General features: G+C 47.8%; 2 protein-coding genes across 5 annotated transcripts in view; both read right to left on the reverse strand.

Moving 5' to 3' along the window:
• Positions 1 to 1379: 1379 nt before the first annotated feature.
• On the reverse strand, positions 1380 to 11003 carry LOC144946636 (uncharacterized). The gene is made up of 4 exons (XM_078875673.1): positions 10736 to 11003; positions 6976 to 7113; positions 5032 to 5166; positions 1380 to 2191 (listed from the first exon to the last, which is right to left on the reverse strand). The coding sequence occupies exons 1-4, from the start codon at positions 10815 to 10817 to the stop codon at positions 2055 to 2057; spliced, it is 492 nt and encodes a 163-aa protein (XP_078731799.1). The 5' UTR covers positions 10818 to 11003; the 3' UTR covers positions 1380 to 2054.
• A 2174-nt stretch (positions 11004 to 13177) lies between these two features.
• The window catches only part of MROH1 (maestro heat like repeat family member 1), a 73654-nt gene continuing 67578 nt past the window's right edge, over positions 13178 to 19253 (reverse strand). For 3 of the 4 annotated variants that reach the window (XM_078875678.1, XM_078875674.1, XM_078875677.1), the window contains one exon: positions 13178 to 19077. In XM_078875678.1, coding sequence (XP_078731804.1) covers positions 18995 to 19077 — 83 coding nt within the window. In that variant the 3' untranslated portion in view covers positions 13178 to 18994. The remainder of the gene's footprint in view (positions 19078 to 19253) is intronic. The other variant, XM_078875675.1, reaches the window with a different exon arrangement.

Here is a 19253-nt window from a genome sequence, read left to right on the forward strand (position 1 = left end):
CTATTCAGGGCATAACAGTATAGCACCCCAGGCACGCGTCACACACAGAGAAAGATCCACTTAAAGCTCTTTTCAGGCTGCTGTAGCCAATGCTGTCTGTTGAGTACCTATGAAGGCCGGCACAGCACATGATGTAGCGGCACGATCAACGCCACACCCGGCCACCTTTGTCTCCCCAGATAATGAAGGCTCAATCAACTTAGGGGAGGCCCAGGACTGGTTAACATATTCACCGCTGTTTGCCATGGCCTGGAATCAAACTCCAGTTGCCGGTTTTGTAGTGTGGTGGGATGACCACGATGTTACCGCTGTCCACATACAAAAGACAAAGATCCCCCGTAGAAACTGTTGGGGCAAGTGCAGTTAGCGAGCACCGATGAAGGCCAGCATGGCACACGAGGGGGTGGGTGGCCAGCACCACGCCTTGCCACCTTTGTCTTCCTGGTGGTGATGTTTACACATCGTACCAGGTACTCATTTGATGCTGAGTCAACCTAGGAGAGGCCCAGGACCAGTTCAAATATTCACCACTGTTATTGGTCGTGAGTGGGAATTGAACACGGGTCACCAGATTCATGGTGAAGTGCGCGAACCACCACGCTACCGCTCCACGCACATGCACGCGCTTGCATGCACATGCACGCGCTTGCATGCACAGACACGCGCACGCGCAGACACATGCACCCACACATTCGCAGTAGGCTTGTAACCCCCTTGAAGCCGCAGTCTGCAGACAGCACACGCCGCAAATGCAGCAACAGTCATTGCACATGGCCCGACTGATAACATCTCCAGCGGCAGGCTGTCTTAGTCCACCATCTAACACGGGTGCACACGATCTAACACAGTGACACACGATGCAACGCAGGTGCACGCAGGGCCGGGTTTAGGTGCAGAGAAGGCACACGGGGCATTTGTCCGGCGGCCGACATCTCCAGAGGGTCTGACGGGGAAAAAAAACTTTATTTTTTTTTTCTAACCAAAAAAGTAGGGACTGTTTATGATGATTATTGTTTGAGCATGATGATTATTGTTAATTTTAGAACTTTCGTGACTGCAGGAATTATTATTTGGTTCTTTCGGTTAAGTCACGTCTAAAGATAAAATAATACATTTAATTGAATGTATTATTTTATCTTTAGACGTGACTTAACTGAAAGAACCAAATAATGATTATTGTTGCAGCGTGACCAATACATGGACTCCACGAGTCCAGCGACTAAGGGGAAGACCTACGAACAGACGGTGGGATTCTGTTACGGCAAATCTTGGAGATCGCGTGTCGGCTGTGTGGCAGCTGCGAGCTTTGGCGGAACGCGCTGGCGAGATGCGGTGACATCAACAGTTCTGGGCGTGATGACATCTTGATGAACAATATAAACGATCAAATTTTTTTTATTGCTGTTTATTAAGTTCTTTTGCATTTCATCCTCCAAGTCTTCCCCCAACTGACATAGATTAAGCCTCTCCTATCGTGCTGACAACAAAAAAAAATGAACACTCGGACGCGAGAACACACGCGCAAGGTTGAACACATCATTCTAAGCGATAAGCAAACTAAGTGGGCTCCGGAAGGACACGTCGTTCAAAGGGATGATGACCGAAGGTCAACAACATTCATTGAGTTTGCGTCTCGGTCATGGAACGAATCCGAGAGAACGTCCACTTGTGTAGTTGGAGCGATTTAAAGCTCGCGGGCGCGGAAGCGAGGCGGATTGTTTGCATCGAGGGACCACGAGGGACGTGTGTACATCGCACTTCTTTCGCACCGTGCGTAACCGTGACGACTTTGGCGAAGCCGTCGTCCAGCAGTGGATCGATGACTGCCGATGATAACGACGGTGCTCGCAATGAACTAGCTAACAATAGAGAGAGGGACTCTTCGCATTCTGCTCTGGCGTCCCCCAGGGGGAACAGACATCCTAAATACGGCCGTGAGTGCGCGCGCACCGAGGAGGAAAAACTCCACTCGGGGAATTCCATGCGCCCGACCGCAAGGGGGGTTCCAATCCCCTCCGCCGGTGGGGGTGGGGGTGGGGGAGGGAGGGGGGGGGCTACTCGCAGGGGTCACTGCAAGCGTGGCCGCAAGTGGTCTGGCAGCACTTCTGATCGTCGCTGCAGTCTCCGTCGTGCTCACAGTACTCGGCGCACATCCCCGTCGTCTTGGGCTGGGAGCACTTTCCGGGCTTCACTGAAGAGGAAGAAGACAAATGATAATAAAGAACAATGTTTTATTTTACCAGGTGCAAGGCCCCACTGAGCTATACAGATCTTTTTCAGAAGCGACCTGTCCACAGATGATAGCTCAACGAAGTGGCTTAGCACGTGGGCATTTAGAGCAGCCAAATATTCTGAGCGCGCGCCGATTCCAAATGTGGAGGGGAAAACCGGAGGGCCCGAAGAAAAATCCACACGACCACGGGGAGAGGTGAACACGCAAACTTGCGAATATGCAAGCGTCGGTGGTCGGGATCGAACCCACGACCTCCTGCATACCAGGCGAGGTAGTTAACATCTCGCCACTGGGTCGCCACCGCACACTGTTACCACACCCGCCACGTAACAATTATCCACTTTATTTAGAATTGCATCCATAATAATAATAGTGATAGCTGTCCCACGTGTTTTTGGGGTGTAACGCGGGTTTGCTCCACGCGATGTCCAACGTTGTGCTCCACGTGCCGGGGAGGCAATTTGAACAGTGGCAGCCAAAAGAGTGGGAAACGCCGAAGAGGATGTCCACCGCAGACATGGAGTGATGAAATCATGGGGGCAGTTTGACCATACTTCACCACGCCAATCAATAGGGGTTTGGTGAAGTGGTCCCAGGACCAGTTCAGATACCACTCGCCACGACCGGGAACTGAACTCAACTCCATCGTTTCACAGAGCAGCGGTCTAAATATGTACGCCTCCACTCCATCTTCTTGGTTCTTTCGGTAAAGTCACGTAGAAGTGACTTTACCGAAAGTCACTTCTGCGCTTCTACGTGACTTTACCGAAAGAACCAAGAAGATGAATCCCTGCAGTCACGAAAGCTTTAAATCGAAATTTAGCCTCCACTCCACTCAAATTTTGTTCTGGTAGAGTATTAACAGTAGCAGTTAAATGATGCACCGACTCATCTATTACAGTATTAAGCTCATGATACATGACTGAATCACAAGATTAAGAATTGGTGTTTTTCCATTTCTACATGTTGCAGGTAGTGGGTTTATGTTACCCATGCAGCCACTACAGCGGGCTACCATTCTCAAGTACTAATAAAAAATAATCAATTGTGCAATTTTAATATTGCTACTGGATTGTGAAAATTCTCTGTAAAGTTCCAGCAAGGTGTGGATCGTTCCACCGCAGAAAATTAAAACAAATTCCTCCGAACAAATGAAGGACGTGTGAGTTGCAACTGAGATTCCCCTCCGGGAAGGTTGTGTTATAATTGTCAACAATATTTGTGTTTAAGCAATGCTGACAGCGCAAACCAGAAATAAGACATTTCATTCCAGTGGCACGGCCTGTGCATGGAAAAATTACTGCACTAAAAGACCCGGAGGTGGCATTCCTCCAATGAGCAGTCTCAGAACATTAATTAGCGGCCGAGCTTCTGGTGCGGACGCCACACTGAGTTATTCAAGCGCTGGGGCCAACGGGCTGCCAGATGCAATTTGGCGCGTGGCACGGCCACGAATTCTCTAGCCCATCGTGGGGCATAATCAGCAAACTGGTTGGGGGGAAAGGGTTCTTTTTATATATTTTTTTCTCCATTAGCCGCTTCAACATCCTTCCCTGCTCACGTCAACCAAAACCAACGCAAAGCGGCAGCTTCGCCGATCACAAAGGCGGCTATTGTCGGCGCAACGTGCAGGAGCGGCCGGACGGGTGTAGGCCAGCGAGCGGAGCGCTGGCACCGCGTTTAGAAATAGCACCTGTTGTTGCCCGGCACGTGACGTGCCGCTGCTGTAAATCAGCTAAAGATAACGACCGGGGGGGGGGAGCAGCACCCCGTGCATGGATTTCGCAGAAGCGGCAGGGTTCGGTATCGAGCTCACTTCCGCCCCACCTCCCAAACTGGTCGTGTCCGAGGCCACCCGCTACTTTTTTTTTTACCCAAGCTCTAGAGACCAACCACCTCGAGGGGTGGGCTCTGGTGACTCCCTCTGTTGGAGGCCCCTTTCGCCAGCAGTGGCACCAGCGAGCAATTGCAGGGCTGCACCTTAAGCTTTTTTTTTTGTTACCCAATGTTATCCCAACTTGGCTGTCAAGATGCCCTGTCTCGCGGACGAATTGCAACCCGCGCCCCGTGCACGGTCACGGGCCAGAGGGGCCCAGATGAGGGTATTTGTACAGAGGTCCCGTTGTCATTGCTGGTAGCAATGGCCAACGCCAACCACGCTACATCACTGCCACTAGGATTTAACAACACGCAGAGATTCGAATCTGTAAAAGTGGAGGAAACCCATCAAAACTGAATAATAAGTGCCGAATGGAAGAAAAAAAACAGAAAAGATTTAACAACACACGAACATGGGGAGCATTGCATGTGCAAAATATCTCCGCATATCAAGAACGTCTGACCACTTGCCGTTTAGAACCACGGACTCAGAGAGTTGGGGAAATGTTGCCATCCCAAAAGGCACTGCTGCCTGTTGGGATAGCCACATTTTCTCAACTCGTTGAGATGGCCACAAATTCAGTTATTTTGAGCCTATGGGCTGGATAAGGCTGTTCAATGGATATCCTGGTGACGTGACAGTTTCACAACCGACAATACCCAGCAAGCACTGCTGGTCACCCATCCAAGTTTCAACTCGGCTCAACCCCGTTCCCCTTGTGATATACGACGACATCAGGTGAATTCAGGGTGGCTTGGTCTCACCGTCAGTAGTGACACCCAGGAGGAGGTCGCATTCCCATTGATGGTGGGGGGGGGGTTGATGAAATGTGGCGTTCCCAAGCCTGCACTTGTTTTCCCCGCAGCCACCGTTGAGACCGGCTCACCGGCCAGTGGACGTTAGGGGCAGCCTTACTTACCCAAGTGGGCCTTCATGCACTCGTGACCACAGCCATTGCTGCAGCACTTCTCTTCGCCGGGGCACTCCACATCATCCGTGCAGTACTCGGCGCACATACCCATTCCGTGGCGCACCGGGCACACGCCAAACTTCACTGCGGGGACGACACAGGACACACAACATGCGGCTGTGAAGCCTCTCCCACGAACAGCAAGGGGGCTCTCCTCGAGGCGGCGCAGTGGCGAGATGTTAGCTCCCTCGCCGGGTAGGTAGGAGGTGACTGGTTCGAGCCCCGGACGCCCCAACGCCTGTATATATTTGGAGTTTGCGTGTCTTTCTCTCTCCGTGGTTATGTGGATTTTGCTCCAGGTCCTTCGGTTTTGACCCTCCACATTAAGAGACATGCGTGTTTAGATTACTTGGCTACTATGAATTCCCACCGTCATGCGTGGCTAGGTCACCTTCAATAAAGAGCTAATGCAGCTCAGTGGGTTTTACCCAAATGAAAAGATATCCTACAGTTCAGTCGCTCGCTCTGTGCTCGTGTTTGAGAGTCGCGCCACGTGCTGCTCTCCATAAAGTCCGCCGTGTCGTGTCCACGCGCGAGAAAACAACCGTCAGGAGCTCAAATCGCTCTCCCGATTTCAATTCCTGGATTCAGCACAACTGGGAAAAAACCTACGCTGGAGTGAGGGAGCTTCGTTTGATTCGTCCAAGGGGAGGTCAATGTTTTGGACGAGGGGAGGGGGGGGCCGAGAGGGTGCAACAAGCCAAAGGCGTTAATGTGTTTTTTTTAAAACCCCTTCTCAGCCACATTTGAACTCCACAGTGATCTCCTTGGCTCACGCACGCCTGTTGTAATAACGATGACACTGCCTACCGTGTATTTGCCTGCAGCATCGTTCGGCTCCCGTGATGGTCAATGACAATCGTAATTAGGTGAGAATGTGTACCCATTAAAAAGGGATGTCGATGGCGATGTTTTTTTTCTCTTTCCCCCGTTCGATGTCACGTTCCAGGTCATACCAATCAATTTTGTTCCTTTAGACGGTCTCATCATAAACAAGCTGCTGGCCCTAACAAGGCACGCTACATAAAGATTGCTGTTAATAGGTTTTGTTTTGTTGCACGCGGGTGAAAATAACGCACTTAAAACGTGCACGATATTATCCACCTTATCACCGTGTTTTTTGTGCGTGTGTGCAGGCAGGTCAAAGGTTCGGTGTGATAGAGGCCAATTAGCGCCTTTCAGACATCACCCTGTTACCCACGAAGAGGATGACGCAAACCCAGCCACCACGACCAAATCAACGTGCCCGAACTTCGGATGCCGGAAAGCTAAGCAGGTTTGATTGAGCCTGTTGAGTACTTTGATTGGAGACTGCCTGGGAATACGAAGTGCTGTGGGCTCGGGTTGCGAGGTGGCCAGGAAACAACTGCATGGTCAAAGGGATTCTTGAATCTATGTACGCAGACATTTGAGTGTTACCACCTCCTCGTATGCACAGTGGGTTTTCTCTCGGTCATACAGTTTCTTAAAACATGCCATACACCTATTACTGGAATTGGGCCAAGAATTCCAATGTATCAGGGCCACTGTGAAAAAAAAATCTTAAGACTCAGGCTTTCCTGGCTTAAAGATAATTATTATAAGGGCTTTTCCACATGGCCGTGACAGCATGCCGTCAACCTTCGCCTCTCAGTGGCTCAGTGAGCTGGGTCACCGAGATCACAGGGGAGCGCCATGACAAAGCAGCTGACTCAAGCAGAATGACTCTTACGGCGGCTAGAAGGTGGAAATAAAAGGTTGATTAGACTCCATATTGTAGCAATCAAGTGGGTGAGTAATACTGTTGCTGCTGCTGCTGCGTAGGCTTCCGTGGTTGTGCTTGATAGCTCTCCGAGGTGTCTGTCTTTTCTTTTACTTCTCTCGCACCGTACGTAGCCCAACCGAAGCTCGTACCTACGACGGGTGTGACACACACGGGCCCGCAGTCGAAGACGCAGCACTTGTGCAGTGAAGAAGGGCAGTCCTGGTCGTTGACGCAGCCCCTCTGGAATGGCTTCTCGAGGAGCTTCTTGGGGCAACTCTTGTAGCCATCTGTCACAGACGCTCACGCAGAGACCCGCGTCGGCCGCCGCACTAGCGGAGTGGCACCAGCGGGGTGCCACAGCCTCCTGCTGGAAAATAATACGACCTGTCTTCCACATACTCCCCCCTCCACCCCCACATGCTTCCACTCTGCATCAACGGCGGAGACATTGTCTGTAGTGTTTACTACCCAAGAGGGAGATGCCCTCACGCTCCCCCACGCCCCCGTCTCTCGGAATCACTCACTCCGCCAGTAAAATTATGACCGTCCCCAACAGCTGCCCCCCCCCATCCCCACTTCCCCCACCACCCAGCCCCACAGACTCATTTGGAATTCGCTGTGTGCCCGGTGCCTTCCATCAATTAGAGCCACGTGCACGCCTCATTAGAGCCACCACACCGCCCGCACGTGGGGGCTCTGTGTGGGGGGCTCTGCGCGATATCGCACCCCGACAGCGTGGATTTTTTCTTTTTGGGGTAGGGGGGAGGGGGAGATTTTATGCGCCGATCACAGCTAAAGAGCGTTAAAAAGAAAAAACCCTCCCGGTCTAACAGCGCATCGATTCACGGGTTTTTAATCTCGTGCCGTGAATTGTTATAATATTGTGGTGGTGGTGGTGATGGTAGTTACATTGCCTCGAATCGTATGTGTATCAGGCATTGAGGCATATCACTGATGGCTGCCCAATAACAACGGGTGCATTCTGAAGAGACTAGCAGACTCCACTCAGCTACCCATGTACCATGGAATGGCTTACAACATTAAAAGTACAGTTGTAGCCTGTTGCTTTTTTTAAAACACCATTAATGAAGACGCGAATATGAATTTAAGTGTTTTTTTTTTATTCGTATATCACGCATCTAACGGGGTCAGTCATGTCACCTCTGCCAGCCACTCAAGGCACTCTCCATTAGCCGCTATGTTAAACGACTCACACCGTGGCGCTGAACTCTGACAATTCATCGTGTTATCGGGGACGAGGAGGCGGTGAGAGTGAGTTACCGTCTCTCTTAAAAAGATTTCCCTTGCCCCTCCAACAAAATCTTTATCATCGTTTGGAGTGGAAGACGGCAACTTTCGCGTGGCCCACTACTCTGTTGAAATGAAAAATCACCACTAATGCCATCAAGCCGGCGGACCTGACATTGATCAACGATCTCCCGGTCTCCAGAGCAACAGCTCAAATCGCAGTCAACAGGACTAGCATCACCCTCACGGAATATTTCCCGTGACTAAGTAGCCCCGGCGATAGCGAGAGGCAATGCTGGATCCCAAGTAAACGTGGCAATGCTGCTTTGGCCAACATTGGCACGTTGGATAACATAACAGTCAAATACCCTACCTGGTTGATTATGTTCTTCCTGAGAACGTAATCAACCAGGTAGGGTATTTGACTGTTATGTTATCCGACTCTCTGTTGTATTACATTACATTTCTAAGTATGCTAGATTTGTGTTTCTATTTCATTTATACCTGATGATGATTGCATGTGTTGCAATCGAAACGTTGTATGCTAGTATTTAATGTATTATTTTCTCTTTATACGTGACTTCACCGAAAGAACCAAAGAGTAATTCCTGCAGTCACGAAAGCTCCAAATAAAGTTTGATTGGCACGTTGGCCCAGCGTGTTGGAATTCCAGGCTCGGGGCAGACCCGGCTTAAATAAAGCAACGGTCTTTCGTCGTGTGCTGTCCAGGATGCACTGAAAATTTCGGGACGGAATAAAAAAGAAAAGAAAATTAATCCCAGTTGACGATCCTTTACCGCAGGTTTAAACAACTTGGGAAAACGAACGGAAAAGCGCTCGCGATGAAAATGTGCGAGGAAAGAGCGTGACGTACGGCGGTTACAACATATGTAATTACAGTTTTAAAATAACACACCTAACCTTAACCTTAATGGGATTTTTTTTTTTACTCAACACGAAGCCTCAACCTTAATTCTATAAGTAGCGGCAGGCAAAACCTCTTATTAACCTTAATGTTTGAGAGTAATGGTATAATGTGTACCATTCAACCGCACACCACTGTTCCGGCTATTAGCTACAATGAGGAAGTTATAACCCATAGCCTGGTCCAACTTAAGTAGTTTTACCAATTACCGGGCAGGCTATTACTGGATAATTGATAACAGAATTGTTTAGTTAGTATTTCAACCGAATAATTAAGACACTGGTAGAGGTAATTTTTTTTGTTATGAATTTTAACTGCGTTTCAATTTTCACCCCGGTTGGGATTCGTGATCTCAGACACCATCAACAAATTATGCATTTCCAACTTCTTGCCAAACCAAACGGAGCGCACCCAGCATGACGATATTTTGTTCGAATTACTTGTGGAAGCCGTATCAGCAGTCGTGCAACGCGAGGGTTATTCTGAAGCCTGGCAACTATTTTTTTGTAATCATCGTGAGATGGTCTCGGTAAGGGTGGCCGGTCGGTTATTTAAAAAAAAAAATCTTAAACCAGGAAAGACACCGAGTCTCGCGATTCTATTTCTGGAGACTCTGCCAAATTTTCGGAGGCGATGTCGCTATGTTTAATTCCATATGCGTCATTTGCAGGTAACTGTTAAGCATTTGGGATATTTGGCCAATACAAATGACATTGAATGTTACAGGCGGGGGCGGGGGGGGCATTTCTGTGGGAGGAAACCAGAGAACCCAGAGGGAACCCACGCAGCACAGGCGAACATACAAACTTCACGATGAAAGGCGGCGAGTCAGGAGTCAAACCCAGGATTCATATTCTTAGGTTTTTTCGGTAAAGTCATGTAGGTAAAAATTTTTTAATTAATAAAACAAAAATAAAATAAAAATCACGACGTTTCGGAGGCAACAAAAGCTTCCGTCTTCAGGTAGCTGTATCAAGTGCTGTGACGGTTCCACCTGAAGACGGAAGCTTGTGTTGCCTCCGAAACGTCATGATTTTTATTTTATTTTTATTTTACTTTTATTAATTTTTATTTTTTTACCTACGTGACTTTACCGAAAAAACCTAAGAATATGAATCCTTGCAGTCACGAAAGCTTCAAATGTAGAACAAACCCAGGATTTTGCTGCTTTGAGGCACACGTGTCACCACTGCGCCACCCCGCCGTGGCGATGTGCAGAGATGGCGAGAGACATGGCGGTTGTTTTGGATAGTAGCGTGATAAGAGGTTGCTGACTCAATACTCCTGATTTAATAAGGGGATGTAAATTTAAACGAGTGAATTTTAATGAATTATAATGTACAGCCCTCTGTCCATTCCCTGCTGATTAAAGACCTCCACGTGCCGTATGAGACATGTGGCTTGCTTAAGCATACTTCACCATGCTGGTCGGAGTGGTTTAGTGGACAGGGGGTGTTCAGGGTCAATTCTGGTTCAGCTTGCCACTGTAGTTAGCCGTGACCCAGAATCAATGTCTATAAAAGGTAAAAGTGCAGGGCTGCACTTTTACCTTTTTACCCATCTGGGCTGTTATATTTCCCCTCTGCCACTGGAAACCACATTTAATTTCGATACCCGCCGGTGCTTAACCAAAATCTGATCTGCAACACTTTTGGACGACACCTCATTCAACCGACGTTGCAGTTTTAAGTCCACCACAACCACCAACAGAACAAGCAAGCCAACGCTTCACTCACCAGGGCCGGACACATAGCCGAAGGCTTTCACGTAGCCAACCGCGAGCAGCAGGACCGCGCAGACGGCGAGACGGGCCTCCATTATCGTTCGGCCGGACGGACGGGCGGCCGGGCTGGCGGGGTTCGGGCGAGCAGTAGCTTCAGGCGGCGACGTTGCGGCCGCTGTGGTGTCCGTGGCAGCTGTGGTACGACGATGTCCCCGCTCGGACGTTGTGTGCCGCCGCTCCGGTATCGCTGACGTTGACGCCTTCCCTATTGGGTTTCAGTGCAGCTGCCCTCGGTTACAAACTTGGGGGGGGGGGGGATGGGACTTTTACTTTTGTTCGTCTTTTTTTCGAGTTGTTCGAGTGCCCATTAACAGGCCGAAGCATGCGTTGCATTAAGCCCAGTGAAAGCAACGCAGTGTTGACGAATCGGGCGGATTTTGATATCCGTTATTCTGGGAAGCAGAAAATATCAGATAGCTTTTCCAGAGAGGTTGGCCGTGGTGTCGCTGGCAATCGAGTGGGGGAGGCTAGAACGGAGTAGCAGTAACACGAGTGGCAGGGCACGACCACTGAAAGCATAACGGAGGCAGCAATGACCAGCAACTAGGTGACCAGCTAAGATCGATCGAGTCATTGTTAAAGTGCACCAAGATAAATTTGACAAAAATTTTTTTTACAAAAAGTCCATCAATAAGTAAGACACCACCACCACATTCAGGAACTCAACAACCAAACTCGACATTGTGTAAAGCTGCAACATTATTCTAATTTCACAAGTAATCGACATTTTGTTGGTACGATCTTTCCCACTTCACTGCTGTTTTGCACCCAATATCGCGTGATGTGATGCGTTATCCTGTGATATCATGTGACGATGCGTGTGATGCATTATCCGAGCCTTGTGATTTTTGTGCCGGTAGTACTGTGTTGATGCACAACCTTGCCATTCGAAACTTGACCACTGTGTACAATTGTTTTTGGTTGTTTTGTTCACGCTTTTTTTGTAAATCGGATCCCAATCAAAAATGAACATTTATTGTCCAATGGGTTGTATCTGTGCCAAAACAAACCAAACCAAACTCATACCAAGCTAAGAAACAACTTACTTTTATCATGTTAAATCTACGCAGCTATTGAATACCGACTACATACTGTGCCTACTGTTTGTGCACTCAGCGCATTCAGCATTATCAGCGTTGATGTCACGGTGTTAAATGGACAAAAATGCAGTCAATTATGCCACGATTTTGTCGGGAATGTTGAGCATTTCTTAGCCATGTTTATAAATCACGGGGGGTATCAAGACACTGACGACACGCACAGTAGCTGCAGCTCCTTGGTACATTTCTGCCGCACACCAGGACACGCAGCTGAACAACCCTACCATTTCTACAATGAAATACAAGCACATTGTTTATAATAAAGATGTTTTTATTAGATCGTGCAAGTATAAATGTGTCGTTAAGCAGCTAACCACCCGACACGGCCAATTAGTAAGGCTTGTTACGTAAACAAAAAAACGTGCTAATTAGTAACTACTTCAGCCCACCGGTGTGATGGAGAGTAAATCCACAACATTTACAATTTCAGTACCGTTACGTTTTCGCAGGTAATCATTTACATACAGCATCGCCGGGCGATTTTGCCAGAATTGTGAATTGTGAACACACCGGTAGGCTTAAGTAGTAACTCATTAGCATGTTTTGTTTAAGTGACAAACCTTACCAATTGGCTGTGTCGGGTGGTGGCGGGTTTAACGACACATTTATACTTACACGATCCAACCCAAAAAACACCATTAACATGAACAACATTGGTCGCGAAAGCCTACGGTGTCAAACAGGCAAATTGTTATTAAATTAAGACTCCGTCCTCCGTTCTGCAAAAAAAGCAGAGAGAGATGTGTTTTTCTTGACCTCGTCTCTTATCCACGAGCATGGTTTATACATTCACGGCGTGCCGCGACACAACACTGCCCTCCGCTGGACTTCGCTACCACTTTCATCTGTGCTCTCCGCTCTGCCTTGCCGCTTGCCGCCAGAGAAAAAAACATTCACTCGGAGCATCTGCGACGATTTACACACATTGTTGACTGTGGCCCACCGGTCAATTGGGAAGATACAAAACGACCGATGCATCGCCATCACGCTCACACAAGCATGCACGTTGCCCAAGGCGGTCCCCTCCTTTACCAGGAAGTGGGAATTGATACAAAAAGCCAAATTCTGGTCACGATGCTTAAAATGACTCTCCGCTGTGTGTTTTTTTTGCCGTCGCTGTTGTTGGGTTGAGCCGCACTTTGCTCCCGTATGGTGTCGGTGGTACAACTCGAAAACACATGGGAGAGCCGTACAGCGCAACGACGAAAACCTCGGCAGCAGCAAAGCTGAGCAAGCAGTGAACATCAGCAAATATCTTCAAAATGATTGACACCAGTCATCATGGTAATGTCCCAATATAACTTTATTTTTACATCGTAAAATGATTGTGTTTCTTTTTGGCGTCAAGTACGCATTCGCTACACGATGCTTATAACTCAGTACAGTCGTAGAATGTAATGTACATTATTTAAAGTGAATTGCAAAGACCATTGCTCTCAAACGCAAACGTGCATCAAAATCAGCCACCCAGCAACCTTCAAGACCGTCGACCCCAATTCCGAACGTTTAACCGATGGCGTAAACAGCATGACATCAAGAAACCCGGGTATATAACGTACAGTATATTTGACGATTTACAGCTTTTTTTGTTTAAGATTTCTAACGGTTACCATTTTAACCAGACCACACACGCACACAAACAAGAGACCGTCCCCCACAGCCACTCCCCCCCCCACCCTCACCCCCACCACCGCGGTCACAATAGACGAGGATTAGCAGAGCACTGGGGCAGCAAATTCATACATCAGTCATTGAGATCAGGTTGTGTTCGAGAAAATGTGATCCTTTTCTAAAGTTACGGATCAAAGCTAATCCAAATGCATATGCAAAAAAATAGGCTTCACATCACCAATTAAAACGTTGGCATCGAGAGATGAATGGACTGCCGCATGCCTGAGCTGGAGAATGGGTCGTGGCTACTTTAAAGTGTCAATCGCTTTGAGCCGTTTAACCCTGAGCCACGCTCCGTGGCTCAATAAGCAGCGGTCCACCACCACTGTGTAGAACAAGCACAGCAACGTCCAGGATTGAGTGCAACGCGTTTCTGTTGACAAAACAGGAGTTGCTATGACAAGCATGGGCGTCGGTAATAAAGGCCACGCAGCGCCATGAAACCGATTGTGCGACAGTGGCGCTTGCACGGCGCTCCTCCGTCAAGCGGCAAACAGCCGCGGGCTCCCCGCGGCCGTGATCCCAAGGGGCGAGTTTGGGGGGCGACGGTCGCCGTGGCGTTTCCGCTCGTTGACATCTCGTCGCCCAACATCTGAGCAAATCTGATCGCAGCAACCTCCGACCAGAATCGCAGGGCTCGCATCGCGGACCGATCTCGCCCTCTCTCTCGCCTCGTTTGAAAAGAACGGCGGCCTCACGAGTGGGGCGTGGAACGATACGGTGTGGACGGTTGGTGCGATGGGGTGGTGTTGGTGGTGGTCGTGTGGTCTGACTGTGTTGGAGAGAAAGGTTTGATGGCGGTATGATTGTGTAGAGCAATGGTTCTTAACCTTTACTGCAGCCTTGCACCCTATTGGTTCTCAGTCGTAAAACAATGGATAATGTTTATGAATACCAAGGGTTTGATGAAACAAAGTAATTGTATTTACGTGCCCGTGCGTAATTTGTCTTTCGATTTACCTTCTAAAAACATCTGGTATGTCCCGCACCTCCAGAACGGGCATCTCACACCCCCAGGGAGTGCGTGCACCCCAGGTTAAGAACCACTGGTTTAGAGAGATAGAGTGGTGGTGTGTTATGATTGTGGGGGGGGGATGATGTGATGTGATGGGGTGAATAAAGTGTGGTGTATGGATGATGTGGATAAAATGGGTGATGTGGGGTGCATAGATAGTGTTAAGTGCTATGATGGGGTGGTGAGATGTGTGGAGAGATGTGTGGTGAGATGTGTGGAGAGATGTGGTGTGATGGGCATGACGGGCCTCCCGAGTTGACTCAGCCGATCAATTTCAGCTCCACACTGCTGTGGGTTGCAGGAGAGAGAACTCTGTCCCTTCATTCAGTTGCCCACCAAGCTTACCGAAGTCTGCTCATGGTTCATGCGTTGCAAGCGACGGTTGCCAATTATGGTTGCCTGCAACGATTGCCCTAAAATGCCCCTGCTGGATCCATGGCCTTGGCATTCACGCGAGGGTCCGCGATCTTTCAAACGTGCTTAAGTTGGAGAGATAAAAAAAAGTTTTTGTTGTTGAAATGACGAATTAAATTAGAACAGCTAGGACATTTAGTAACTTGGTGATGCATTTACAATGCCGTCACAAAAAAAAAAACCTTTCACAAACTGTGTGAAAGTCAAGAGCCATTATTTACGCCCGTCCGTTGTATCAACTACAAACCTCCCACTCGCACAAAGGCAACCAATTCATCCGTGTGTCAATAAAAAAATATCTATCTGGCACATTCCATTATGTAGAGTTATAATGACCAACGAATGACTAACCAACACCAGTCTGGATCCACACAACTGTATAATTATATTACTGCCCAAGCTTGCCTATTCATATTTAAGAGTCACAGCCAGACAAGCTGTGCTGAGAATACATATTCATCATGTCTCACACACACACCCACTTGTACCTCGATGGACATTTCAGCATGAGCAGTGTTTTCATATTACATATCAAGGAATTTATGAGAGAAAAAAAAAGTGAAGAAATAACAAATGTATAGCTTCAAAAGCCTTTTCATACTTGAGAATCTCATAGAACCTTGTCTCAATAGGGCCATGGGTTAAGCGAGATGATTACATAAAAAAAATGTGAACACATGTAACATTGTGGAAGATACAAATGCTAACCTTCAGCCCATTTTTATCCATCAGGTTACGTGATGATCGCTAGAGTATGCGGCTCGCAATCAGAAGGTTATCAGTTCAAATCCCGGGTCAACAAGATGCATACTGCTTCCTGGGGAAATCAACAGTGGTTGTATTTTGGAAATAATTTTTAGTTTTGACAAACGCTGACATTCCTGCCTCGTCAGAATTTTCACTGTTATGCAAATTACATCATACAAATTTCAAGTGTGTATAAATGTATATATATATACACACTTTGCACATTTATGCGTGCCTCAAAGTGCACCTAGCCTGGCACAAGTGCCTTGGTGACATTGCCAACCACTTAGTGACGGACGGCAGTTGTTGTTCGTCACCAAGTGATGGCAGTTGCTATTACACACGCACAACAATTATAGGCACGTGCATATATAAACTAATGTCTATACACAAAATAGACTAATTATATATGTGTGCACAGCATGTATAATTACACTCTCATATATACCCACACACGCACGCACGTGTGTACGTGGGTATATATGTAATCTTACAAAACACTGAAAATCAATAGGGCTGTGGAACAGGTGGGTTTTATTCCCAGTCAGTACTCCCACCCAGGGGATTTTAATTATTTCCAACCAACTGTCCTCAGTGTCTGCCTGCGCAGGAATCCCAACTTGGACTTGCCACAAATTGTCGTCTCATTGAGTGGAGCCATCGGCAATTCCGGGGGAGAGAGAGGAGCGAGGTGTACGTAACGTGCAAAGACCAGAAAAAATTCCCATTAGTGCTACCTTTTTTTTTTTTTACAAAAAAATAACATCCGTAACCTTCACTATCCATGCGAAATCATATTTAACAAGCTGACAGACCAGTTCATTAACCATTTCACCAATGGCATTATTATAATTTTAGCAACACTCCAATTTATTCAGACAAAAAAAAATAACTTGTTATAATTGGGCTAGCAGCCAGTGCGGGTCAGAGGGCCTGGGAGCCAAAACAACGGCTGGTTTTGCACGCCGTCAAATGTTTGGAGTGCCGACTGAAGTTTAATTGTTTTTCACTTTACTTTGGGATATTTGTTTTTGCCGACGTCCAAGCGAGAGGGACATCATATCGCAGACGGCTCCTCGGTGGAAGGGGGGAGCAGCAGTCTGATAAGAGGAACGCCCACGCGCTGACCGTCGGGCAAACTGTGTTCCCATCCAGCTTGCCAACATCCCGCCCCCAAGCTTGCCTTCATCTCACCCCATTTCAGTGGAATTACAATAATAATAACAACCATAATCGTTTCAAGCCCTTTGTCAATCCACTGTTGGATCAAATGTGCCTGCACTATGTCGTGTGTGAAAGGGGGGATATCTGAACATGGTTCATCAGCGTGGGATGAAGTACAGTATCGTCAAACAGCGGGTTGGTGAAGGAAAGGTCCAGAAACCGTTCAGATCCCACTCACCACCGACATTAATCAAACTCAGGTTGCCAGGTTCATTGCATGGTGCGCCAACCACCGTACTAACACTCCACCCCACATATGCAATGCCCTCTCTAACGAGGCTCCTTGACCAGCACGCATTCCTCAAACTGTTAAGAACGATTTCGATTTAAAGCTTTCGTGACTGCAGGGATTCATCTTCTTGGTTCTTTCGGTAAAGTCACGTAGAAGGGAAGTAATAAAATAATAAAAATAAAACATAATAAAACAATTCTCACGACGTTTCGGCCACAACGCGTGACTTTACCGAAAGAACCAAGAAGATGTTAAGAACGAGGCGCAGCGCTCGCACCACCCTGAAAGACTCTTCCCACACCAAACCGCAAACTGCGCCAAGCTTATACCACGATGCCGCGCGGCTTCGCTGCAGCGCAAAACAGGTGCGCGCCCCGATCGTGGGCGAGTTTTCTCGATCACAGCAGGTCTCCAAAGCAAGCGCAACTTCTGATTCGAAGATCGTTGAGCGGGACTTTCATTTGCAGCGTGCGTGCGCGTCTGTATTGGGAAAGCCATGTGGTTGGGATTACTCGCATCATGATTGACTGCGCATGCCCTCGACACACGTTCTCTTGTGTTACTCCCGGCAGACGGGGTCGGCATTGGAAACAGATTGGCCCATCTGATGTTTCCACGCCCATTGCTTTCGCAACCCCACAATATGACCTTCATGTGGCGCCGACTGGATTTGCATTACGGACTATGGATCTGTGACCTATTGCGCATGTAAAATATTAGACTTTGCGATTTCTTCACTCGGAATTCAGAGATCAGCACAACCATCAAATTACATCGAGCAAAGGGTGCAATTGTGTGTCACAGCGCACAAGTTTCCTTCTGACAAACGTACGAGCTTATTATTGGACGTTACAAAGTTTTTAAATCACTTCCACATCAGGTATGAATGTCTACAAAAGCTCACCAGCTTTAAATAAGCATATTACCCACGCATTGGCTCCTTCAGCTGAGCATCAATAACTTAGGAACACAACACTCTCTGCCAGGCCATTGAACATCAGTAAGGACGGCGGTAGTAGCTTTACAAATCTCACGGCTGTCTGTCAAGGCATTAGATTATTTTATTCCGTTACGCCACTTTCTGACACTGCATTAGACTTGTATTTCTTCGCGCACTGACCCATGCAGTCTCGTTCCACTCAAATGTGCACGTGAGAAAAAAAAAATTGCCCGAGCGACACGAGTTATTATTATGAACATGATGTACAAAAAAAAAAGGCGTAAGGCTTAAATGATTGCTACAGAATGTCGGTGATCTGATACCCAGCATAAGGGCGATTCAACCCCTCATGATATTGTCGAAGTCCAATGGAAAGAACCAGGAACAACACAGACTTGGCATGAGCTTCACACTATAATTTTGCCGCATAATTCGAAAGGGGCTGATACACATCCTCCGTAATTTGGTCCACGAGAGAAAGGACAGAAGGAAAAAGAACAGAACAGGCCGTACGGGATTTTCAGCTGCCATGTAAGCGTACGAGCAGCTGCGCACAACAACAAACGAGCTACACGGTGAATCGAATGACGTTGCAATAAACAGTCACTTCAGAGCCAAATTAATCAATCACCCCGCCCGCAACCCCAAAATCAAACACGCCTGATAAAACAACGTTCGTGCGCGTTAACACCGCTACCCTGTTTATATTTATAATAAACTCGACTGAAATTTACCGGGTTTTTTGGCCAACGTTAACGCCGCAATGTTTTGCCGTTGGGTTTTTTCTTTCCCCCCTTTTTTCCAAAGGAGGAACTCGTAACCGCGCAGCAAGACATACTTGCAGTTCTCGCGCTCAAGCTCGGGAGCTTTCACATCGTGTGGAAGAGACTCAGCGCTTCCGCTGCCTTCGTTCTCACCGCGGCGGATGGATCCTTGAGCAAAATAATCACAGCTGGGAAAACACAAGGCGGTCATACACAGCGCTGCGTCAATAAAGGCACGAGTTGAACTACGGCTACAAATTAGACGGTCATAAAATAAAATTATAACTGCCAGGCAGCGACGGAACCGGCTTTTAGGAGGGGAATGTTGGTCCACAGGGAAAAGCCTAGGTCTTATTTTATGCAT

This window comes from Lampetra fluviatilis, chromosome 42 (assembly GCF_964198595.1).
Source record: "Lampetra fluviatilis chromosome 42, kcLamFluv1.1, whole genome shotgun sequence".
Lineage (NCBI taxonomy): Eukaryota > Metazoa > Chordata > Hyperoartia > Petromyzontiformes > Petromyzontidae > Lampetra > Lampetra fluviatilis.

Bases quoted from the DNA above. Each gene is read 5' to 3' on its own strand.
- LOC144946636 (XM_078875673.1), bottom strand. From the start codon at position 10,817: ATGGAGGCCCGTCTCGCCGTCTGCGCGGTCCTGCTGCTCGCGGTTGGC. The intron at 7,114-10,735 runs GTGAGTGAAGCG...CGTCTGTGACAG, and splicing joins CGGCTATGTGTCCGGCCCTG to ATGGCTACAAGAGTTGCCCC. The intron at 2,192-5,031 runs GTAAGTAAGGCT...CTTCCTCTTCAG, and splicing joins GTGCATGAAGGCCCACTTGG to TGAAGCCCGGAAAGTGCTCC.